The sequence below is a fragment of the Lactuca serriola genome, chromosome 9 (genome assembly GCF_051521515.1).
Source record: "Lactuca serriola cultivar US96UC23 chromosome 9, Lser_US96UC23_V15, whole genome shotgun sequence".
Lineage (NCBI taxonomy): Eukaryota > Viridiplantae > Streptophyta > Magnoliopsida > Asterales > Asteraceae > Lactuca > Lactuca serriola.
The window spans coordinates 209,838,362-209,863,217 of record NC_136416.1 but is presented as its reverse complement, the minus strand read 5'-3'; the positions used below and the strand labels follow the sequence as shown (position 1 = coordinate 209,863,217).

The following is a 24,856-nucleotide window of genomic DNA, read 5'->3' as shown; positions in this document are numbered from 1 at the left end:
AATTTTTATGCAATTTCTATTTTCCTACATATAAAATCACTAATTTTTATGCAATTTCTATTTTCCTACATATAAAATCAATAATTTTTCTACATTTGACAGTGATGTGCATCGATCCTTAAGTTGTGTATACTTCGAGTCAACCAGGTCAATTGAATCGTTCAATTTGCTTTGAAAATATGTTGTTTTGTTAACAAATAATTGAAATTCAACTATCCATGTTTAATGAACCGGTTCAAACGGTTTTTTATCATTTCTATCATGTTGGTTCAACCTAGTGTTTAAAGAAACCGTCTGGTTTGATCTAGACTAGAAATTGACATAAACCCGGTTGTTGTTGAACCGTTCTCTTCTACGGTACCAGATCCAATTGGCTCAAACAGTCGGTTCAAACCGATTTTTAAAACATTGCTCAGAAGTAAAATACAAAGACTTTTTTATTTCAACTGCTAATAAATATTTATTTTAAGTAAAATGTTGTTATTCAACAATGATCAAACTCTCACTCGCACATATATTGTTATATTTTAAATTAAATCATTATTCAAACACTTATAATACGAGTACTTCCGAAATAAACGTAGTCCGTAAACCGCTCATCACTTGGTTCTTCGCCTGCAAAATTGCATTCAATAAGTCAAAACACATCGCAAAAAAATATAGATTAATTGCTAAATTAAAGGAAACCAACAAATGGAAGATGCATCGCATAAAGAAGAATTATAGTTTATTTGCGAGTGGATCTCGTCTTTAGTAGTTACATGTTCCCTGTACCTTACAGTTTCTTGTTTGTTGATGGTTTCTTACGAATTTAATAAAATCTAATATGATTATTATAAAAATTGATTGAATATTATTCTATTTTTTCAAACGGATGTTTAATAGTTATAAATAAAATTCAACAAGTTTGTTAATTCGCTTACGCCCGGATTTAAACCGGTGACCTTCAATCAAAAAAAGTTACACCTTTACCGAACGAACTAGACCCACATTGGTCAATTCCGAAATGTTATTCTCATTTAGACTCTGAAATGAGAAATCACATCATTAGTTATCGTACATTTTTGTATCATAAAATATTAATATTATCGTTTTTATTCAAATATTTGGTTAATATCACTCTAAGACACAACAGTGTTTCCATAACCAGCTTAAGGGCATTTTTTTGGCAAAATTAGATGGAACATGATAGTTTTTATTTTTATATGACTCTTCAGCAAAAATAGTTTGAAACATTTAAAACATATAAAATTATATAAAATGAATTATTTAAAACACGTCATTGATTTTATCAAAAGGTAATTAAATCAATTTAAAAAAAATAAAAAAAAAAACACTTTTTGTTAAATGTTAGTCGAAGTAACTTTTTGGATTTGAAGTTTTCCGCTTTAACTAAAAACTAAAGGCTACTACTTGCAAACAAATTGTTTCTTTTTCTCAAGTTTTTTCTTACAAACTAAATGCTAGAATCTGCCAAAAAATTATGTGTCGAACACCTGCTAAATTGTCGATCCATGTTAAATCGCCAATCCACAATAGTTCATATTTTCAAATCTTCAATTAAAATTTGAAATACTTTTATGACATTGAAGTTTCATAAAGAAATTATGCATATACCCTTTATCATTGTTTTATATACCTACAAAATATCTCGTCGCCAAGTCCATGCATCACAATACAGGTTAGTGGCTGAAGTAGATGTAAAAGGTTGAATGAAATGTTCACAGTTACCATATAGTAAATATAGTAGTTTAAGAAAACCAATATTTATGCTATGTCTTCTCTAGACTTAAGTCGTGTTGGTGAAATTAGCTAGAAGTTATAGTTGGAAGCTGGAAGTGGTAGCTTTTATTTGTATAAGAGTGGTCACCAGTTGGGTTGTGATGCTTTGGTAAAACATATGAAAAATATGTTGGATAACCTATTAACCCATGTTTAAATTCTTGCATTATTCAGCCCATATGACCATGGAGGTTCGTCTGTAAAAACTCAATGGCATGAGTTAGAGTCTCATGTTCGCAGCGTGGTATTAGTCGAGGTTCATGGAGCATGTGGCAAAGCAAAGGCTCCTACGAAGGGGGTTTGTTGCTCCTAGAAGAGGTTTGGAATACTTGGGAGTGATATGGAGCAACAAGGGAACCTTGTTGCGCCATATGTTGAAGGGATGGGCCAAGAAGGATGATGTTGCACCAAACGCATTCCTTATTGCGCCATTATACTCCCTCTTGCGCCATGAGGATCCCTCTTGCGTCATCGGGTACTCCTATTGAGCCATGGAGTATGCTCTTATGCCATGCATGGCCTTGTTGTGCCATGTATGTTCCTGTTGCACCAAGGTGGTGTTGTTGCTCAAATCTTGATGTTCTTGTGACACACTTGAAGCCTGTTGCATCATCCATACCCTTGTTGCACCATTATGATGCAAGTTGAACCATCTTGGTCCTTAATGAGCCAAGTATGCTATGAAGTCCTCTATGTTGCTCAAGAATATTCCAAAAGATGTTGCATGACGGAATATGATTAGTTACCTCCATTCATAGGCCTATGGGCTAATGGGCTTGGCCCATTAGGGTTTTAGGCCTGATCTGTCTACTATAAATAGGGATGCATGTCAGGTCATTTTGTATCTTGAATTATAGAGTGATAGGCGAATCTCTATGTAATTGTACTTGTAACCTCTGTTTGAGAGCTCTAAAATAAAAGAATACCCCCCCTCCTGCCCATAGACATAGCTCACCTTGACCGAACCACGTGAATATTGTGTCTTGTGTGCTTAGAGTTTTGCTAGTTATCCTCTTTACTTCCTAACAAGTGGTATCAAAGTTGTGGTTTGTACTCCTATGATTAAAGATGGCATCTCACAGGACTGATTTGGAGAAGTTCAATGGCTCAAATGACTTCATTTTGTGAAAGGTGAAGATGGGGGCTCTTCTAGTTCAACAAGGATGTGCGGCGGCACTGGAAGGAGAGGCAGAATTGCCAAAGGACGTGGTAGGTGATAAGAAGGTGGACATTCTGGCGAAGTCACATAGTGCCATTTTTTTTAACTTAATAGATGAAGTACCGAGGCAAATGTTGTACCGAAAACAAAGGTTCTATCTGAAGCAAAGGTTAGATCTACAAGCTGTTGACGTGAAGATTAAAGATGAACATTAGGCGCTCATTCTCTTATGTTCTTGTAACGCCCGGGTTTCAAGGCTAAGCATTTTTGTCAATGTAATAGTCTAGGTTAACTCTTGTAACTCTTTTTGAAGTAATAAAGATGAAATATTTGAGTATTATGTGAATTATGTGTGTTTATGTGTTTATTATTTAATTATAAATGTATAATTAATAAATAATAAAAATGAGCGTCAAAATTAAAGTGTGAGATAATCCCGATATCTCTACATAAAGTTGTAGAATATGTCTCAAGGTTTCCGTACATATAAAGAACGTCGAAATCCGAGTTATAACGAAGAAGTTATGACCCGTCGAAGTTTTCGCGACAGAACCGGCACGATATCGGAAAGCGTAAATAGTGAATTTACGATAAAGCGAGATTTAGCGTTAGCAATCTAAACGAAAGTCGTAGAATATGTTAAACTAAGAACATCGATAAAAAGAACGCCCAAATCTGACTTCGTATGAAGAAGTTATGATTTTTCGAAGTTTCAGAATAGCAGTGTACAGCCCGAGAATCGAAGATCTCGTTGAGAGTAGCGTAACGAGAAAAAGATGGGCGAAAACGGACGTCGGATGAAGAAGTTATGAGGATTTAACGGACCAATCCTGTCCCAGTCTGTTAATAATATAAAATTTAAAATCGAGTCAAAATTAGCCGACGGAGCCTAAACGAAAGTTGTAGAGTACGTTCCCACCTTCGCGTGGATATAAAGAACGTCAAAAATGGAGCTCGTACGCGAAAGTTACGAATTTTTAAAGCTAGAAAGTGAAATTGCGAAATCTGATGCTAGAACAATGACGTGGCAAGATCCTGACCGTCGCTTGCTGATCACAGCTCGCTTCGGATGGCCGACACGTCGCCTCTCGGACGCCCAACGTTCTCTTTATGCGCCGCGTGCGAGGACGGAACACCGCGCGTACTTCAGCCTCCTGTGGTCCAGCTTGAGCCACGTCGCGCCCTTCGGAGGATGCCACCTGCTGATCTTATACGAGCCATTACGCCCAACGTAGGTCCGAGGTACGCCCAGCGTACCTAGGCCTCGCAGGCTATAAAAGGCAGCGAAGGCAGCTTCATTTCTCACCCATTTTTCACTTCTCTCTCTACAATCTTTCTCTACAACCCCAAACCCCCCTAAACCCTAGAAAAACCCCCTAGCACCCTAGGGAAGCCTCGAGGCTCCTAGAGTCCCGAGAAAAAGGAGTCTTTCGGTTTCGAAACGCTGCTTCAATTAAGTTTCGGTTTTCGATAAAATTCACTGTAAGTGTGCTACGCTTACGCAATTTTTAATATAACTTTCAAATAATTATAGGAATGTTATTAGGTTCTTAAAATAATTATTTGGGCTATTATTATGAGTTATATTGAGTGTTATTAACTCTTATATAATAATAATAATAATAGTCAGACAATTAATTTGTCGCGGTTATCGTTAGATTAAACCCTAGTGGTATCGATACTAGGTTTTATCGAAGGAAAATCGTTTTGAGAGTATCGAAGCGCTGTCTGAGTGCTGAGTCACCACCTTTCAGGTGAGTGCATAGTTACTTTCAGCTTACACATAGATATGAAGTATTTTATATAAATTACGTGCTATGTGTGCATATTATCTGAATACTTGCTATCTATGCTGGATGAACATTGTTATACATGTTTTCAATGATTTAAACTGTATATGTATTTTCTATCTACGAAAATTTTGGGGTAAAACATGGGTAGATGTAATAGGTGATGTGTGATAAAATGATGAGAGGCCTCGATGTTGATGTTGTTGATTCTTTCATCTAGCGGAGTATGGATGACAACCACGGACTCTTCTAGACAGTCCAGTGGAACACAAGCAGGCTCGCAACCTGTAGGTGTTTGTGAACGATGTCTTCACCGGTGTACTCCATCCCCCACATGGTTGCCTTTAGGACATTTATTGCTGAGGAATCCCCTTAGCAGTGGTGTCCGTCCCGATGATGATCCTTAGGCTAGGTCCTTTATGATAGGTGTTTAGGGACGTAAAGTGAGGATAACAGGAACGGGTAATCGGGTTATTGTTGATTGATGAAATTAATAAACTTATTTATTGTGGGTTGAAAACCCTATGTGCTCACCAGGCTCCCAAGCCTGACCCACTCAGTTTTATGTATTACAGGTAGTGGCGCTTGAGCATAGATATGATGTTGGACAAGGGATTACGGATATAGGCCTGTAGATATGAAATAATGTAGTAAGGCTTATATTGTACTGTTTATGCTTTTGACCAGTACGAACATGACATCCCAAGTCTTTTAATGAAATACATTTCTATGGAAATGCTTTTGATAAATATTTATCATATTTTGTTTTGGGACAAATTCCGACACTTTTATTTAAAATGTTACTCTGATTTTTAAACAAAGCATAAACAAACCGGTCTTTTCTGGCCGTGATTTTGGGGATGTCACAGTTGGTATCAAAGCATTAGTTTAAGCGAACTAGGAATTTGTAGGATTTCTAGACTTAAACTTAGAATTCTAAGCGATGATTGTGAGGTGTGAGCACTAGCTTATTTTAGGAATTGTGCCTAAAATGATTTTATGTTCTAAATGATTTGTGCATGATATGCTGTTATTTTGTTCGGATCTATGGTCTGTTGCCGACCGGATCTGGAAACCTTATGTGTTTAGGATTCTAAATGTACGACTACGACATTAGAACTAGCATGTAAACGTTTCGGAGTGATAAGGACGATTTAAACGTCTATCCTAAATAAAGATCTAAATTCACCTTATTCGGTGTATATATCAAGATGGCAAGGACCCGTAGCGGAAACGTAAACGCAAATGGAGATAGGAACCAACCCCCAGTGGTTCAACAAATACCTCTTGTAGAAGAAGTTGCACATGAACCAGTCACGATGGTCGGAGTGCAAGCGATGATCCAGGCTATGTTGGATCGTCAAATGGAGGAAACTAGACGTTTGCTCCGGCAAAATCGAAAGGAAGAGACTATTCAGATCGAACAGCCCGAGTTGAACGAAGGGCAGACTGAGGAGGGAAACTACAGTGGGACTGTTGGTCAAGCCAACCCACCAATAGTTAGGCAAAACCACCAGGATGGAGAAAATGACGGACGTGGATGCAAATACAAGGATTTCCTTACGTCCAAACCACCGAGTCTATCTGGAAGCCCGAAGCCGGTGGAAGTCATGAACTGGATCTTTGAGATGGAGACGATGTTTGAGAGTTGCGAGTGTAGCAATAGGCAGAAGACCGCTCTCGCGGTTCCTCTATTGAAATCTGGGGTACTAAGCTGGTGGAAGCTACTAGCTGACTCAATGCCCAAAGATGAAGCAAGCAAGATGTCGTAGGAGGATTTTCTGGTACAGTTGAAGATGCAATACTGCTTTGAGCAGGATCTTCTGGAAATCAACAACGAATTCCAGAATCTGAAGAAGGGAAGAATGAGCGTTATTGAATACGCTGCAAGCTTTACTGAGAAAATGAAGCTTGTTCCTCACCTCGTCCCAACTGAACTCTCCAAGGTTAACAAATTTGCCCTCGGATTACCAGCGGACTTCGGTCCAATGGTTAAGCAAACTACCACTCTGAAAGCCGCCATCTGGGCTGCTAAGAATGTGGAGACCCAGATACGAGAGAAGGGTCTGGAGAGAGCGGAAGTGGGAGAGAAAAGGAGATTTGACGGATCCTCAAGGTCCGGTAAGAAGGGTAGATTCTCGAAGTCTGGTTCGAGAGGAGGAGGATCAGAAGCGAAGTGGTGTGGCAAGTGCAAAAAGAAGCACTCTGGGAAGTGTGACGGAGGGGTCACTTGTTTCAAGTGTAGAAAGCCTGGGCACTACACCAACGAATGCACGTTCACTAAGAAGGTCTGTTATGAGTGCAACGAGGAGGGGCACATTTCAAAGGATTGCCCGAAGAAGAAGGAGGCAGGAAAACCCAACATACCACCGAAGCCGAAGGCGAGAGCCTTCCAGATGACGTTCGAGGCTGCGAAGGAGGCAGCAGACGTCGCTTCAGGTACCTTTCTTGTAAATGGTTTGCCTGCAAATATACTATTTGATTCTGGAGCCAACTACTCCTTTGTGTCGGTGGGAAATTAGCATTGCCTGTAGAAAAACTAGATAATGCCCTGATTGTAGAAGTTGCCAGTGGCAAATTCGTACCTGTTAGTAATCGTATTAGGAACATCGTCATTGACCTAAACATAAACGAATTCCACGAAGAGCTATTTCCCATAGAGTTAAACGGTTTCGACATCGTTTTGGGTATGGATTGGCTTAGCGCCAACGATGCTGAGATTCAATGCCGAAAGAAGATAGTAAGGGTGAACCCACCCGGAAATGAATCATTTATGGTGTACGGGGACAAACACATAGTGAATTCTGGAATCATATCCCTGATGAAAGCCAGGAAATGTTTGTCCAAAGGATGTGCATCGTACTTGGCATTCGTAATCGATGCTAAGAAAGAAAAGAAAGAGGTGCAGAATATACCGGTTGTATGTGATTATCCGGAAGTCTTTCCCGAAGATCTTCCCGGATTACCACCTGATAGACAAGTGGAATTTCGTATAGACTTGTTACCAGGAACAACACCGATAGCAAAAGCACCATACCGATTAGCACCGACGGAGATGAAGGAGCTCATGACGCAACTTCAGGAGCTGTTGGACAACGGTTTCATTCGACCTAGTTCATCACCCTGGGGAGCTCCGGTGTTATTCGTGAAGAAGAAGGACGGAAGTATGAGAATGTGTATAGACTACCGAGAGCTGAATAAGGCAACGGTGAAGAACAAGTATCCATTGCCGAGGATTGATGACCTATTCGATCAGCTGCAAGGTTCGAGCTACTTCTCAAAGATTGATCTTAGGTCAGGATATCATCAGCTGAAGGTGAGAGAGCAGGATATTGAGAAGACTGCATTCAGAACAAGATATGGACACTACGAGTTCTTGGTTATGTCGTTCGGACTAACCAATGCTCCAACAACATTCATGGATTTGATAAACAGGGGTTGTAAACCATTCCTCGATAAATCCGTGATAGTATTCATCGACGACGTTCTCATCTACTCGAAAAGCCAACAGGAGCATGGCAAGCATCTGCGGGAAGTATTAGAAGTGTTGAAGAAGGAGAAGCTTTTTGCAAAGTTCTCCAAATACGACTTTTGGATACGGGAAGTTCAATTCTTAGGTCATGTTGTTAACTAAGAGGGAATAATGGTTGACCCCGCAAAGATCGAGGCTGTAATGAAGTGGGAACGTCCAAAGAGTCCCACGGAGATTCGAAGCTTTCTAGGATTAGCCGGATATTATCAACGATTTATCCAAGGCTTTTCTTCGATAGCTGCTCCATTAACAACTTTGACTCATAAAGGAGCTACGTATTCATGGAGTGAGAAACACGATGAGGCATTCGAGAAGCTAAAGAAGAAATTATGTGAAGCACCGATACTTTCTCTACCCAATGGAGTTGAAGACTTTGCGGTTTATAGTGATGCATCTGGAGTCGGGTTGGGTTGTGTTCTGACCCAAAGAGAAAAGGTGATAGCTTACGCATCTCGACAATTGAAAGAGCACGAAAAGAACTACCCCACTCATGATCTGGAGTTGGCAGCGGTAATATTTGCCGTAAAGATATGGAGGCATTACCTCTACGGCACGAAGTGCAAGCTCTTCACTAATCATAAGAGTCTCTAGTATCTCTTTAATCAGAAGGAGTTGAACATGAGGCAACGACGCTGGCTAGAACTTCTCAAGGACTACGACTGTGAGATACTTTACCACCCAGGTAAAGCAAATATTGTTGCTGATGCTCTCAGTCGGAAAGTCAATCTTGAAAGGAAAAGGCCAAGAGCGTTAAGAATTGAAGTCGTCTCGACGATTGTGGAAAGTATCAGGAAAGCTCAAGAAGAAGCTTTAGAGAAGAATGACCGAAAGGAAGAACGTTTGGGAAGAACGTTAGTGTTCGGTACCAACAATCGAGGACTGAAGGTATTCCAAGATCGAATTTGGATACCTAAGACGGGAGGAATAAGATATCTTCTGATGGAAGAAGCACATAAGACCATGTACTCAATTTATCCCGGTAGCACTAAAATGTATAGGGACCAAAAACCCTACTACTGGTGGCCGACGAAGAAGCTCGATGTTACGAAGTATGTGGCCGAGTGCGTAACATGTGCGAGGGTTAAGGCACAACATCAAAAAAACGTATGGGAGTTTAGAACCTTTACCTGTACCCATGGGTAAATGGAAATACATCACCATAAATTTTGTGACTAAACTGTCCAGAACGAAGAACGGACACGACATGATTTGGGTAGTCGTGGATCGTTTCACCAAAAGTGCACACTTCATAGCAGCCAACGAGAAGTGCTCTATGGATAAGCTCGCAAATTCTTACGTGAAGGAAATTGTAATTGTTCACGGTGTCCCTCTTACGATTGTGTCAGATCGTGATAGTCGTTTCACGTCGAGGTTTTGGAGGAGTCTACAAGAGGAATTGGGTACGAACTTATGTTTGAGTACTGCTTACCATCCGCAAACCGATGGTCAGAGCGAAAGAACGATTCAGACACTGGAAGATATGCTGAGAGCATGTACCGTCAAATTCCAAGGGAATTAGGACTAGCACTTACCTCTGGTAGAATTCTCATACAACAACAGTTTCCACTCGAGCATCAAGATGGCACCTTATCAAGCCTTGTATGGACAAAAGTTTCGTACGCCGTCTTGTTGGCTTGAAGCTGGAGAGAAGCAGTTTATGGGACCCGAGATAGTCCATGAGACTGCTGAGAAGTTGAAGGTGATTAGGGTTAGAATGTTAGCAGCCTAGGATCGTTAGAAGAGCTATGCTGACAAGAAAAGACGACCAATAACCTTCGAAGTTGGGGATTCCGTTTTGCTTAAAGTCTCGCCGTGGAAGGGACTTATACGATTTGGGAAACAAGGAAAGTTGAGTCCAAGGTTTATTGGACCGTTCAAAGTTCTTCAGAAGACTGGGAACCAAGCTTACAAGCTGGAATTGCCCGAAGAACTCAATGGTATTCATAACACCTTCCATGTGTGTTATTTGAGGAAATTCACGAGAGATGTTCCCGACATAATTCCAATCTCAGAGTTAAGGATGGATGAGAACAAAAGGCTAATCGAAGAGCCCGAGGCAATTGTTAACCGTAAGACTAAGAAGTTACGACGCAATATGGTCGACTTAGTGCTAGTCCGGTGGAAACATTCGAACGGGCCGAATCTCACTTGGGAAACAGAGGATGACATGATGAGTCGCTATCCACATCTGTTTGCTGATTCATGATTCCGGGGCGGAATCATCCTAAGCGGGAGAGAATTGTAACGCCCGGGTTTCAGGGCTAGGCATTTTTGTCAATGTAATAGTCTAGGTCAACTCTTGTAACTCTTTTTGAAGTAATAAAGATGAAATATTTGAGTATTATGTGAATTATGTGTGTTTATTATTTAATTATAAATGTATAATTAATAAATAATAAAAATGAGCGTCAAAATTAAAGTGTGACATAATCCCGATATCTCTACATAAAGTTGTAGAATATGTCTCAAGGTTTCCGTACATATAAAGAACGCTGAAATCCGAGTTATAACGAAGAAATTATGACCCGTCGAAGTTTCGCGACAGAACCGGCACGATACCGGAAAGCGTAAATAGTGAATTTACGATAGAGAGAGATTTAGCCTTAGCAATCTAAATGAAAGTCGTAGAATATGTTAAACTAAGAACATCGATAAAAAGAACGCCCAAATCTGACTTCGTATGAAGAAGTTATGATTTTTCGAAGTTTCGGAATAGCAGTGTACAGCCCGAAATTCGAATATTAGATCGAGTGATTTTAAGCCGACACGACCTAAAAGAGAATCGAAGATCTCGTTGAGAGTAGCGTAACGAGAAAAAGATGGGCGAAAACGGACGTCGGATGAAGAAGTTATGAGGATTTAACAGACCAATCCTGTCCCGGTCTGTTAATAATATAAAATTTAAAATCGAGTCAAAATTAGCCAACGGAGCCTAAAAGAAAGTTATAGAGTACGTTCCCACCTTCGTGTGTATATAAAGAACGTCAAAAACAGAGCTCGTACGCGAAAGTTACGAATTTTTAAAGTTGGAAAGTGAAATTGCGAAATCTGATGCGAGAACGATGACGTGGTAAGATCCTGACCGTCGCTTGCTGATCATGGCTCACTTCAGATGGCCGACACGTTGCCTCTCGGACGCCCAGCGTTCTCCTTATGCGCCGCATGCGAGGACAGAACGCCTCACGTACTTCAGCGTCCTGCGGTCCAGCTTGAGCCTCGTCGCGCCTTTCGGAGGATGCCACCTGCTGATCTTATCCGAGCCATTACGCCCAGCTTAGGTCCGAGGTACGCCCAGCGTACCTAGGCCTCGCAGGCTATAAAAGGCAGCGAAGGCAGCTTCATTTCTCATCCATTTTTCACTTCTCTCTCTACAATCTTTCTCTCTCTACAACCCCAAACCCCCCCCCCCCCCCTAAACCCTAGAAAAACCCCCTAGCACCCTAGGGAAGCCCCGAGGCTCCCGGAGTCCCGAGAAAAAGGAGTCTTTCGGTTTCGAAACGCTGCTTCAATTAAGTTTCGGTTTTCGATAAAATTCGCTGTAAGTGTGCTACGCTTACGCAATTTTTAATATAACTTTCAAATAATTATAGGAATGTTATTAGGTTCTCAAAATAATTATTTGGGCTATTATTATGAGTTATATTGAGTGTTATTAACTCTTATATAATAATAATAATAATAGTCAGACAATTAGTTTGTCGCGGTTATCGTTAGACTAAACCCTAGTGGTATCGATACTAGGTTTCATCGAAGGAAAATCGTTTTGAGAGTATCGAAGCGCTGTCTGAGTGCTGAGTCACCACCTTTCAGGTGAGTGCTTAGTTACTTTCAGCTTACACATAGACATGAAGTATTTTATATAAATTACATGCTATGTGTGCATATTATCTGAATACTTGCTATCTATGCTGGATGAACATTGTTATACATGTTTTCAATGATTTAAACCGTATGGCTAGGTCCCTTATGGTAGGTGTTTAGGGACGTAAAGTGAGGATAACAGGAACGGGTAATCGGGTTATTGTTGATTGATGAAATTAATAAACTTATTTATTGTGGGTTGAAAACCCTATGCGCTCACCAGGCTCCCAAACCTGACCCACTCAGTTTTATGTATTACAGGTAGTGGCGCTTGAGCATAGATATGATGTTGGACGAGGGATTACGGATATAGGCCTGTAGATATGAAATAATGTAGTAAGGCTTATATTGTACTGTTTATGCTTTTGATCTGTACTAACATGACATCTTAAGTCTTTTAATGAAATACATTTCTATGGAAATGCTTTTGATAAATCTTTATCATATTTTGTTTTGGGACAAATTCCGCAACACTTTTATTTAAAATGTTACTCTGATTTTTAAATAAAGCATAAACAAACCGGTCTTTTCTGGCCGTGATTTTGGGGATGTCACAGTTCTCTTCCTAACTCATATGAGTATTTCATTGATACTATGCTCTATGGTAGGACAACGATCTCTGTGAATGATGTGAAGGACTCTGTGATGTCAAAGGAACTGAAAAGAAAATTTTAATTTGGAGAAGATGTGTCCAGTTCTGGTTTCCTTGCATGGAGAGGGAGGACATAAGAGAGGAAGGGGGAAATAGAGGGAGATCATGTTCAAAATCGAAGTCTAGGGGTTCATCGAACATGAAATGTTATAACTGCAAGGAGAAGGGACACTTCAAGCAAAATTATCCACATCTAAAGAATGGGAAGTCCAAGAGTGAATCAAGCAGCAATAACACTGTTGTTGTAGTTCATGAAAGTTCTAACGAAGGGGATGATGGTGATGTACTAATTGGACGTACATCAAGTTATGTTGATGCTTGGGTCTTGGATTCTTGATCATCCTATCACATGATGTATAATCGTGATAGGTTCGCCTCCTTCAAAGAGTGGGATGGCACAATCAAAATGGGTGATGATTAGGTGAGCAGTATTAAAGGTAGTGGCACAGTGCAGATCAAGATGCACGATGGCATGGTCAGGAATTTAGATTGCTGGTACATTCTAGAACTTCAGAAGAATCTAATTTCTCTCGGTACATTGGCTAAGAATAGGATGAGGTACGCTGATGAAGGTGATTGGGTCAAAGTGACCAAAGGATCTCTAGTTATAATGAAATGGAAGATGAATCGTGGAGTGATCTATATCCTAGAAGGTAGTAGGATTATAGGAACGATGGCTATCTCCCAATCCTTGAATGAAGTTGATGACAAGACAGAGTTGTGGCATCGTAGTTTGGGAAATATGAGTGAGAATGGCATGTCATTTCTAAGTAAACAAGGACTGCTTGGTGTAGAGGCTACTCAAAAGATAATGTTTTGTGAAGCTGGCATCATGGGAAAGCATCGCAAAGTGAAGTTTGGTACCGTTCAACACACAAGCAAGGAAATCATAGAGTATGTTCACTTAGATCTATAGGGTCCTGCACCAGTGAAGTCTTAAGGAGGATTATCATACTTTGTGACGTTCATTAATGACTATTCAAGGAAGGTTTTGGTTGTACTCTCTAAAGACCAAAGATGAGGTGTTTGGCAAGTTTATGGAGTGAAAGACCATGGTTGAGAAAAAGACTAGAAAAGAGGTCAAGACTCTGAGGACTGACAATGGGTTGGAGTTCTACAATGCTCCAATAGATAATTTCTACAAGGAAGAAGGTATAGTAAGGCACCGCATTGTACGGCACACAACACAACAAAAGTGGAGTTGCAAAATGGATGAACCAAACTCTTATGAAGCGTATAAGGGGCATACGAATATTTGCTAACTTATGCAATGAATTTTGGGCGGAAGCAGCTAACACTGCTTGCTATCTGCTGAACAGATCACCATCAACTGCAATAGACTTGAAGACTCCTCAAGAGGTATGATCTGCGAAACCCTCTGACTATTTTGGTTTATGTATATTTGGATTCCCCGTATATGCTCATGTGAATGATGGTAAACTTGAGCCAAGGGCAATGACGTGTATATTTATAGGATATGCAACAAGAGTAAAAGGTTATCGACTATGATGTACAGAAGAAGGAAGAAATCTTAAATATATCATGAGCATAAATGTGACCTTTGATGAATCTGCCATGGGTAACCAGGGAGGAGGTGATACAAGTCAAGCAGGGAACAAAGTTCAGGATGCTAGCCAGAAGGTGGAGTTTACAATTCAAACTCCATATAGAGTTATGAAAAGTGACAAAGAGCAAGGCGGCAGTAAAGAGCCTGGACAACAGGAAACCCAAGAGCAACCCATGGGTTCATCGTCCAGTGGTGCTGATGTTAGGAATGATGATATGTCTGAATCTATAGAAAAGAGAATATAAAAAAGGTTCATTAGACAACCTGATAGATATGTGGAACGTGTGAATTCAGGTGAACTTGACTCCATTGCTTTTGCTTTATTAACTGGAGAAGACATTGACACCAAGGAGCCTCAATCATATAAAGAGGTTATGGCGAGGAAAGAAGCAAATGAATCGTTGATGGACATGAATGAAGGAATGCAATCTTTAAAGAAGAATGAAACATGGGACCTATTCCCATTACCAAAAGGAGCAAAGCCAGTAGGATGAAAATAGATCTTTAAGAAGAAAGAAGAGATACCAAGAGTTGAACCGACTAGGTTCAAGGCAACATTGGTGGTGAAAGGGTTTTCTTAGAAGGAAGGAATTTATTATCACGAGGTGTTCTTAACGTTCTTGAAGAACAAACAATTCGAGTTCTTTTGGCCATGGTGAGTGCATTAAATGAGAAGATTTATATGTCCCAGCCAGAAGGGTTCCTTGATTCTAAGAGGGATCATGTATGTTTGATGAAGAAATCCATTTATGGGTTGAAGCAGTCTCCATGACAATGGTACAAGAGATTTGATTCATTCATAATATCAAATGGATATACTCAGAACCAGTTTGACAATTGTGTTTACTCAAATGAATTGTCACTAGATTCCTACATATATTTGTTGTTATATGTTGATGATATGCTCATCGCAGCTAAAGACATGGTTGGAATAAACTACTTGAAGCTGACCCTAAAGAATGAATGTAGCAAAGAAGATATTGTGGATGGAGATTCAAAATGGATTGAAGATCAGGGCAGTTATCTATTTCTCAACAAAAGTACATTGAGAAGGTTCTACAGTCCTTCAAATGTGATCAGTCCAAGCCAGTTGGAACTTCTTTGGCGGCTCATTTTAAACTTGGTCTAAGCACTATACCCACTACTAATAAAGAAAGGAAGTACATGAGCAAGGTTCCATACTCAAGTGATGTTGGTAGTCTCATGTTTGTTATGGTCTATACCATACCTGATTTGGCTCATGCAGTTAGTGTGGTTAGCAGGTTTATGAGTAATATAGGGAAGACTCATTGAGAAGCTGTAAAGTGGATCTTGTGATACTTGAAGGGAACAACTGATGTTTGATTGTTGTATGAAGCTAATACGAAGAGTGACATGGTGGGATATGCTGACTCTAATTATGGTGGTGACTTGTTGAATTGCAGGTCACAGACGTGCTACATATTCACTTTATTCGGATGTGCCATCAATTAGAAGTCAACGTTACAAGATACCGTTGATTTGTCTACAACTGAATCCGAGTACATGTCCATGACAGAAGGAATGAAGGAGGAGATATGGTTAGAAAGGATTATTCAGAGTCTTGTTCTGAAGGTGGAGAAGCATGTCTTGTGTTGTGACAGTCAAGGTGATTTGAGTCTTGCAAAGAACCTTGTGTATCACGAGAAGACGAAGCACATTGATGTCACGCTGAATTTCATTCGGGATATTTTGGAAGGAGACAAATTTTTAATAATAAAGATTGATACCAAAGTCAACCCAACAAATATGTTGACAAAGTTGTTGCCAACGGAAATGTTCAAGCTTTGCTTGGATTTGGTTGATAATCGCAGGAGGTAGATCTCTTCGGGGACGAATGGTAGCAAGGGAGAGGAAGTTCTTATTCGAGGTGTAGTTCATAGGATGCTCAAGTTAAGGTGGAGATTTTTAAATGTGACTCGAGCATTTGGATCATCTTCATGGAGCATTTGGAGCACTTGGAACTCAATGGAGCAATTAGGCTACATGGAGCATGTGACAAAGGAACAGATCGTCCAAAAGGGGTTTGGAGCACTTGGGAGTGATATGGAGCAACAAGGGGACCTTTTTGCGCCATATGTTGAAGGGATATGCCAAGAAGGATGTTGTTTCACCATGAGGATCCCATTTGCGCCATGGGGTACTCCTATTGAGCCATGAAGTATGCTCTTGCACCATGCATGGCCTTTTTGTGTCATGTATGTTCTTGTTGCACCAAGGTGGTGTTGTTGCTCTGACTTTGATGTTCTTCTGCCATACTTGAAGCCTGTTGCGCCATCCATACACTTGTTGCACCACCATGGTACAAGTTGGACCATGTTGGTCCTTGATGAGACAGGTATGCTCTAAAGTCCTCTATGGTGCTCAAGAATGTTCTAGAAGATGCTACATGGTGGAATATGATTAGTTACCTTTATCCATGGGCCTATTGGCCAACGGGCTTTGAGAGCTCTAAAATAAAAGAATAATTCCCTCCTGTCCGTGGACGTAGGTCACCTTAACCGAACCACGTAAATACTATGTCTTATGTGCTTATAGTTTTGCGATTTATCCTCTTTACTTCTTAACACTTTTCACACAAGTTCTATTTGATTATAAATAATGTCCCTCCCAACACAAAGGTTGAACTAGATGATTTAATGAAACTTTGTTAAGAAAACTTGCAAATTTTATCAAAAATTGCAACTTTGATTTTAAATTTTTGCAAATTTTATTGAAACTTGTAAATTTTTAAAGTAAAAAAGTTTCATATTTTATTGAAAATTGATACTTTTTTAAAAAGAGTTTCAATTCTTATTAAAAATTTTAACTTTTATTATAAAAAGTTATGTTGTTAATTTTAATTCCCTCCAATTTTATTTTTTAATTACCCTTGCAATAAATGAGAAAAAAATTTAGGTTAACACAAGAAAGATCGAAAAGATGTAAAATAAACATTTGAGTCAATTTCAACCAATTATCTAAAGCTCTTGATGGGTTAAGCCAAACCCTAAATCTTAAGATGACTTGTTGATTCAAAGTTAAATTTGGACATATTCGTTGACATGTCTTGCGAGGGTGTAGAGGTCATTCTCGTCCGAATTTGATGAAATCACTACAAGAACAAAGATGTAGGAAATGAAGCCTATTTTCCAGAAAATTTGATATCATCCTGTTTAAAGTGCAGATATTGCTTTGTGATCAAAACACAAAACATGGGCCAAACTGAGAAATTCTAAAACACTAATGAAAGTAAGCCTACACCTAATTGTAATATTTATACTATATTTGTGAAAGTACTAAACTTGAGAGAACCTGGTAATACGATTGTTTGGATTTGTTTAGGGTGTTCGGTCGTAGTGTTTCGGAATTTCTTATTTGTTTGCTTCACTCTTAGCAGGGTTTGAGGTGAGTCAATCATTGTCATCATTCTCGATCATTAATTTCAGTCTTGAGTCTTTAGAGAGTTCCTAGCAAGCTACAAATTCACAGTTTCTTGGTGAGTTTCAGAGTTCTTTTTGTCCTTTTTTTTTGGTATGCTCATTGATAAAACCCTCCATACCAACATATCCTTATAAACTATCCTTACTTGATATTTATGTTTAGTTTCTTCTTTATTTTGCTCGTGATTTGTATTTTTATTTTCCAATACTTTGATACTTTCATTTTGATATTTATGTTACCATGAATACAAAAAAATGAAGATTCAAACAAAGAATTCCTCACTCTACGTCAAATATTTTAACGTATACGTAAAATGATAGATAAGCGTGAATTTGTTTATTCATATGATGACCCGACAATGAAAATTGTAAGTTTGTATATCAATTTCACAATAGATTTTTTCTTTTGATAGTAAACGACATTTTTGATGTTAAATTAGAGCTTTTAGATGTTAAAATGTAGCTTTTAGATGTTAAAATGTTGTTTTTTACAATAAAAACAATCTTTTGATAACAAATTTTTGGATGTCAAATGACTATTTTTACGTAATAAAAATACGTTTTTTTGTACACTGAAGTGCAATATTTTTTACAATATAAACAACTTCTTAACAACATATTTTTAAGAAATATTATCCGATTCATTTTTTAATATACTTGAAGGAACAAATGAAGAACTACAAACCTCTAAAAGATGGAAGTGATGTTGTCGGTCGTTATATGGTTGCGATGAACAAATAGAATGATAGACACCATCGACTTTATAGTAGAGGTATCACTAATAATTAATAAAAAAAAAAAAGTGGTGGTGGTGATGCATCATACATGATTCCAACATGAATTATGGAATCATTCAAAGCAAATGAAGCTCAAAGAAATTAGTCATTGAAATGCAAAAAGAGATTTAAGATGACCATAAATAAAATACACCGAATTAGAAGCTATGAGAATAGATATTTAACACTCAAAGAGAAAACTTTGAAGCCAAAATGCAAAATTTTGTGGAATAACAAACTCCAAAAGGTCGATAGTTTCTCATACGATTTATCTTCTATGTTTAGTACATGTCTAGGACGTCTTTAATACATTTTTTGTGATTATAGTTGACAATTTATTATTGAATTTGATTTATGATTGTTAATTTGAATTTAGACATGTCAAAGGAGACCATAAAATTATATAAGATATTTATGTTATTATATATGGTGTAATTTTAGTAATAATGAATATTCGTAGTATTGTATTAAAATATATATACCGCATGCATGACTAAAAAAAATACCGTATTAGCTTTAGAAACTCACAAAAATAAAGTTGCATTTGACTATAAACAAATGTTGCATATTTTTGTAATTAAATACGTAACAAAGGTTGCATATACTACAGAGAAATGTTTTAGTTCTTTACTAGAAACATAATAAAGGTTGCAATTAGTTATAAAAGATTGCATTTGTGTAACTAAAACAGTTAAAAGAAGTTATATCTAAATATAAAAAAAGCTACATATGAGCATAAAAAAAGCTTGACTTGCATTACAAAGGTTGAATCTAAAAAAGATATACAACTATTTTAGAAAGGGTTGCATTTTTTCAAAAAAAATGTTGTTTTAGGTCAAATGCAACTTTATTGAATGCAATCTTCGGTAAAAAAGTTGTTTTAGGCATTACACAATTTTCAAGGCCTAATGCAACCATTTAGCGGGGTTGCCATAACTTCATTTTGTCGTATTGATTGAAATAGTATAATGATTAATTTATTCTTCCAGACTATAATTGTCACAAGTTAAAAATCATCAGGATTTTAATATCAAGCGTCGGTTATGCCAATCAATTGGTAAAAAAAATTATGCATATTAATAATGTTGTGTTTGGCGTCATATAACTAGCTAAATTTTCAAAAAAATATAAGTTGACATGTTTACAAGCTAATAGTAGCTTATACATTACCTTTTTAAAACCTACTTAGACTATTCTTGTGATTAGTGAACCAAACTAGGTGGTTAACTGGCTTATACGCTACATTTTTAAAACCTATTTAGACTAGAATTTTAGTTGCTTTTAAAAAAATTTAAATATACCCTCGATTAATAATATAAAAACATATATTTTCAAATACTCTTTTATATCATTTTATTTCATTCAACTATCTTATCATCTAATTTACCGAATGTCATTTTTTAGTAGCTAGCTTTTTTAGTTATATCTAATTTTTTAGCTAATATGCCAAACATATAGCTTATGTTTTCAGGATTGTTTTTTTTTTTTTTTTTTTTTTTATTTTTTATTTTTTTTTATTTTTTTTATTTTCCAAATATGCGCTTAACTAATGATATCATTTTATATTTTTCAGCTAGCTAATTAGCTATGTTTATCAAATAATATTTTTTATTAGTTAATTTTTTTAACTATGGACTAGTTTTTCATATAACAACTAGTTTTTCTATTATAAGTTAACTTTTTTCAGCTAAGAGTTAGATTGTCGGTTAATAGACCAAACATATCGTAAATGTTTAGTATTTTACAAATAAATTAAATAAGATATTTCAATTTTCTAAGAACCCATACCAAATAATTTTTAGATATTACAAGTGTTTCAGTGTTCTAAAAGAAACAATATTATTTTATGTTATTAATTTTGGTTTATAAATTAATATAATAAATATTTATTACTTTGTTAGATGAAAACTAATAAGTTATAAAATCTACTGATATGGTTGTTTCAAATAAGGACCTCATAATGATTAAATTATATTTATATTTAATAATATAAGATAATTACCAACAATATGGATACGATTTATTTATTTAAAAATATATTTAAGTCAATTTCTAAAAATCTAATATAGTTTTTTGTTAAACGCTAGTTGCATTATTTTTTGTTTTTAAGTTCTTTTGTTAAAAGTTAGAAGTTAGAAGTTCTCAAAAGTTGTATGACGAACACATCTACTTATCAATAAAACGTCATTTTACAAAATTTTAAATATAGACAAATGAATTTGTTTTTGAAGTAATATCTAGTACAAATTACTGAAATCATGTGGTTTGTATAAACAATGTGCTTGGTCCTTAAGGTTTTTTTTTCTTAGACTGTCTCTAGTGTATTTTTTTATTCCATTTTTGTCTCTCACTAACTTAAAGTGACTTTTTTCGTTTATGATTTATTTTATTAGGATTTATTATTTGCATTTATATAATAAAACAAACTAAAATGCCCTACTTCATAAACCCTTTTTCCTATACGGGGTTGGCTAAAGGGATACATCTTTTTACCATTTAGACATTCTCTATAGTTTTTAAAGTATTTTTATTGGTTAAAATTACATTGTTTTTTTTTTAAAAAAAAATGATTAAAAATTGTTACCTATTGATTGACTTTTGATAAAGATGTCTATATGGTGTCTAAATGATGTCTTAATAGTAACACCCCCTATACACTCCTCTTTTAAACCTTCTCACTATAGAAAACCCTTAAGCACTCCCAACTACCATTTTAGCCCTTTTCATCAGGTTGCGATGGGAAAACAACCTTCGTCTGCTTCTCTACCCCCCCTCCCCCCGCCCTCCCGCGAGAAAAATATCACCCTCACCTCTAAACCTAATCTACAAATTAAATTTAAGATCTCATATCACCTTTTTCTTCATGCCCATTATCAGCACCTGCGAGACCAAAACTCGAACAAGACCAGAACGCCAACAGACACGACATACACCAATATCGTCGCTTGGAAGCCACCACCATCATCTGATCCAGATCAATTGCTACCGCCGATTGAAGCCAACACCACCACAGGACCCTAAAGCTAACACCATCGGATCCAGATCTTCTGCTATGACCGCTGCATGACTAGATGACGATAAACAGTCAGATCGGGCCAAGAAAGGAAAAAGACGAAGTAGAGAGAAGCAACAAGATAAGAGAGTCGAGAAGTACGAAAAGATGGCGGTGTGATAGTTCCGGCGGCGACCGATGGTTTTAGTGGTGGAGGGCTATGTTCCAATGGTTTAGGCTTCTATATTTTTCAATTGATATGAGAGAGAGAGAGAGAGAGAGAGAGAGAGAGAGAGAGAGAGAGAGAGAGAGAGAGAGAGAGAGAGAGAGAGAGAGAAGAAGAAGAAGAAGAAGAAGAAGATAGATGAGAGGGTTAGATGGTTGAGGTAAGGTTGAGAGTGGAACCTATATATATATATATATATATGTTTATTAATTATTTAATTTATTTTTTATAAACAATAAATAATAAAAATATCTAAAAACATGGAGCCAGCAGAGGGGCTAGTGGGTGTTTTGTCCCCCTAACTCCATTGGTATTATTGTATTATCAGTTAAAGCTCCCTTCTATATATTTACGATATTCATCTTAGCTCCTACTAATCTAAAATTCTAGGTCCGTCCCTGTCTAAAAATGTCTAAAAATATACACAAGGACATAAAACATAATAAAAAAATAACAAAAGGACGTCCAAGTGCAAAACAAAGAAAACCTAGAACCAAACGTACAGTTAAAAAAAACGGATTTTATTTGCTCGTATATTTAAGACTATTTCTTATTTCTCTATTTAAAGTTATTCTTTCTACGTAATGTAAAAAAGAACCACTAAGTTTGCTTTATTAAGTCCATTAAATAAAAACACTCAGAGTATTAGTAGTAATAATCAGCAATGATGCTTAAAATACCTGCATGGATTTATAGGGGCTTAGCTGGAGCTGGAGCTGGAGCAGTAACTGGTACATCTCTAGATTGAGGTGGGGGGACATACAAAGGAAATATCAACCCCGGATTATTGAAAAAACTGAAGAAAAAAAATATAATATTTTGCAGTCAATATCAAGGAGACATCATGTATTGTTTCACGATTCAAATAAGTAATAGCAGACCTTAAAGGTGTAAATTTTGCAAAGGAGCCGTTGACCGGAACATGTCCACTCAAACGATTGTAAGATAAATCACTGTGATAAAACCACTAAATATATTAAACGTGTTGCACAAAATACATAAAATGCATGAAAGCATATATGCCAGCTAAATTGGATACTAACAGAACATTTAGTGTAGTTATAGTGGTTAACGAATATGGGATAGTTCCTGTCAAAGCATTACGGTGGAGACGTCTGCCCTCGCACAAGCAGAAAACGACACAGTGAGCAATGATATGTCGAAAAGATGATCATAAATATATAAAATCAATAATATTGTGAAAAGAATTTGAAATATGTGAAATCGTACAGGTAGCGAAGCTTCTGAAGGTGGCCTAATGTGCTTGGAATGTGACCTTCTAACTGATTCATGTAAAGATCCAAACTAACCAAATTCTTTAAGTTCCCAAGCTCTTTAGGAATTTTTCCCGTGATCTTATTACCAGAAATCTCCCTGTGATCATGAGCATAGATTGATCTATTTAGAACGTTAACTAAGTCGTCAGTTTATGGTTTAAAAAAGTTATGTTTAAGTCATCCCTGACCGAGTGACCGTTATTGTCACTATTGCTATTATGGTTTATATTATTTATTTACTAAAAATAAGAACATGTTGTACTTAATAAAATACGTCTAGTTTCAATTGCTAAATGGCCGCACTTACAAGTAGTACAAATTGGTGAGTTGACCGAGCTGCGGAACAAGTCGACCAGTCAAGCTCATGTTCCAGAGATCTCTGCATTCAAGAAATCCAAGAACGCACAGGATTTCGTTTTGAAAATCATGACAATAGAGAAAGTACTATAACAAAATTTAATGTAAAAAAAAAGTAGGATATGCTTACAATCGTGTGACACTACCGTTTGAGTTGCAACTAACATAAAACCAAGTACACGGGTTAACATGGCTTGGATCCCAACTTTGGAGAACATTGTAAGGATCGCTTAATTGTTTCTTGAAGGTGATCAGAGCATCACCTGTGTTACACATTAAATCAATTACAAAATTACCTGGTCATCTTAAAATCCGTACACTCACAAGGAAGAAAGATGTTAAGATTAGCTGAAGTGAATTACTATGTCTTGCAAAGCAACATTGCAACGTTTTAAATTGGCACCAAGCGAACATACCTTCAGAATTCCCATAAACCGATGAAAAAATGTATAGCACCAAAATAAACCGAAGGAGAGCAAAAGTTGAGGTTAGAGTGGAGGTCCGATCCATTTTCTTCAATAATTAATCAACAGGGCCAAGAAATACAGTAGCACCACACTTGTAACATTTAACACTGTTCAAACAAACAAAACCTATTTATAACATCAAGAGATAAGCCTTATATATAAAACTAGGTTAAAACCCGTGGAACCCACGGGTGTTAATTTTAAATAGAATTTAAAATTTAATTATGTAATAAAATAATATTTCACTAATTTAGAAAACTTATGAATTGTAATATTGCATATTTTTAAAACCCTGATTTTTGGTCTATGATTCTCGTTGAATGAACGCAGATGATGCCTTACCAATGTATGTAATGAAATTAACATAAAAAAATACAACACGTAATTATAAACCGTTTTTCAGATCAATATTTCTCAGTAACATTACTGAAACACCAATTTTTAAAACTAACTTATGATTTGGTAGACCGGATACTTTGAGACCATTTAATACATCAGGTGAGTATAAATTTGCATCAAACAGAACATGGACAAATTCGATAAACAATAATAGGATAGGATATAAAATGTATAATTAGGTAAAAAAAATATGTTTTTATAATAAAATTGAAGAAATAAACGTAAAAAATATAGATATGTTGATGTAGTATCCAAATTAATATTATTTGTATTATCTAAGTAAAAACTATTTAATTTTCTAGTTTTGTTAGAAGAAATTAAATGTATTGTATGTCTGCAACGTTAACAAACAACTTGAATTAGTTTATAAAATAAGACAGATAACAATAAGTAATTCATATATAATATTTATATATTAAACAAATGGGTAGAATGTCATTTTTTTGACATATTGACAAATTATGAGTAAATTACAAATTACAAATAAATAACATATAAACCTACAATTTGGTAATATGTAATTGCAATATTTTTGTAAAACTTTATAATATGGCCTATTAGTTTCAAATATATACATTA

At 36.7% G+C, this 24,856-nt stretch overlaps 1 protein-coding gene across 1 annotated transcript; it reads right to left on the bottom strand.

The window, feature by feature from the left end:
- Positions 1 to 419: 419 nt before the first annotated feature.
- Positions 420 to 23,987, bottom strand: LOC145073444 (uncharacterized). Its single transcript, XM_079019992.1, has 8 exons — positions 23,828 to 23,987; positions 23,542 to 23,674; positions 23,362 to 23,433; positions 23,008 to 23,151; positions 22,821 to 22,892; positions 22,659 to 22,730; positions 22,458 to 22,573; positions 420 to 615 (listed from the first exon to the last, which is right to left on the bottom strand). The coding sequence occupies exons 1-7, from the start codon at positions 23,919 to 23,921 to the stop codon at positions 22,468 to 22,470; spliced, it is 693 nt and encodes a 230-aa protein (XP_078876118.1). The 5' UTR covers positions 23,922 to 23,987; the 3' UTR covers positions 420 to 615; positions 22,458 to 22,467.
- Positions 23,988 to 24,856: the final 869 nt, after the last annotated feature.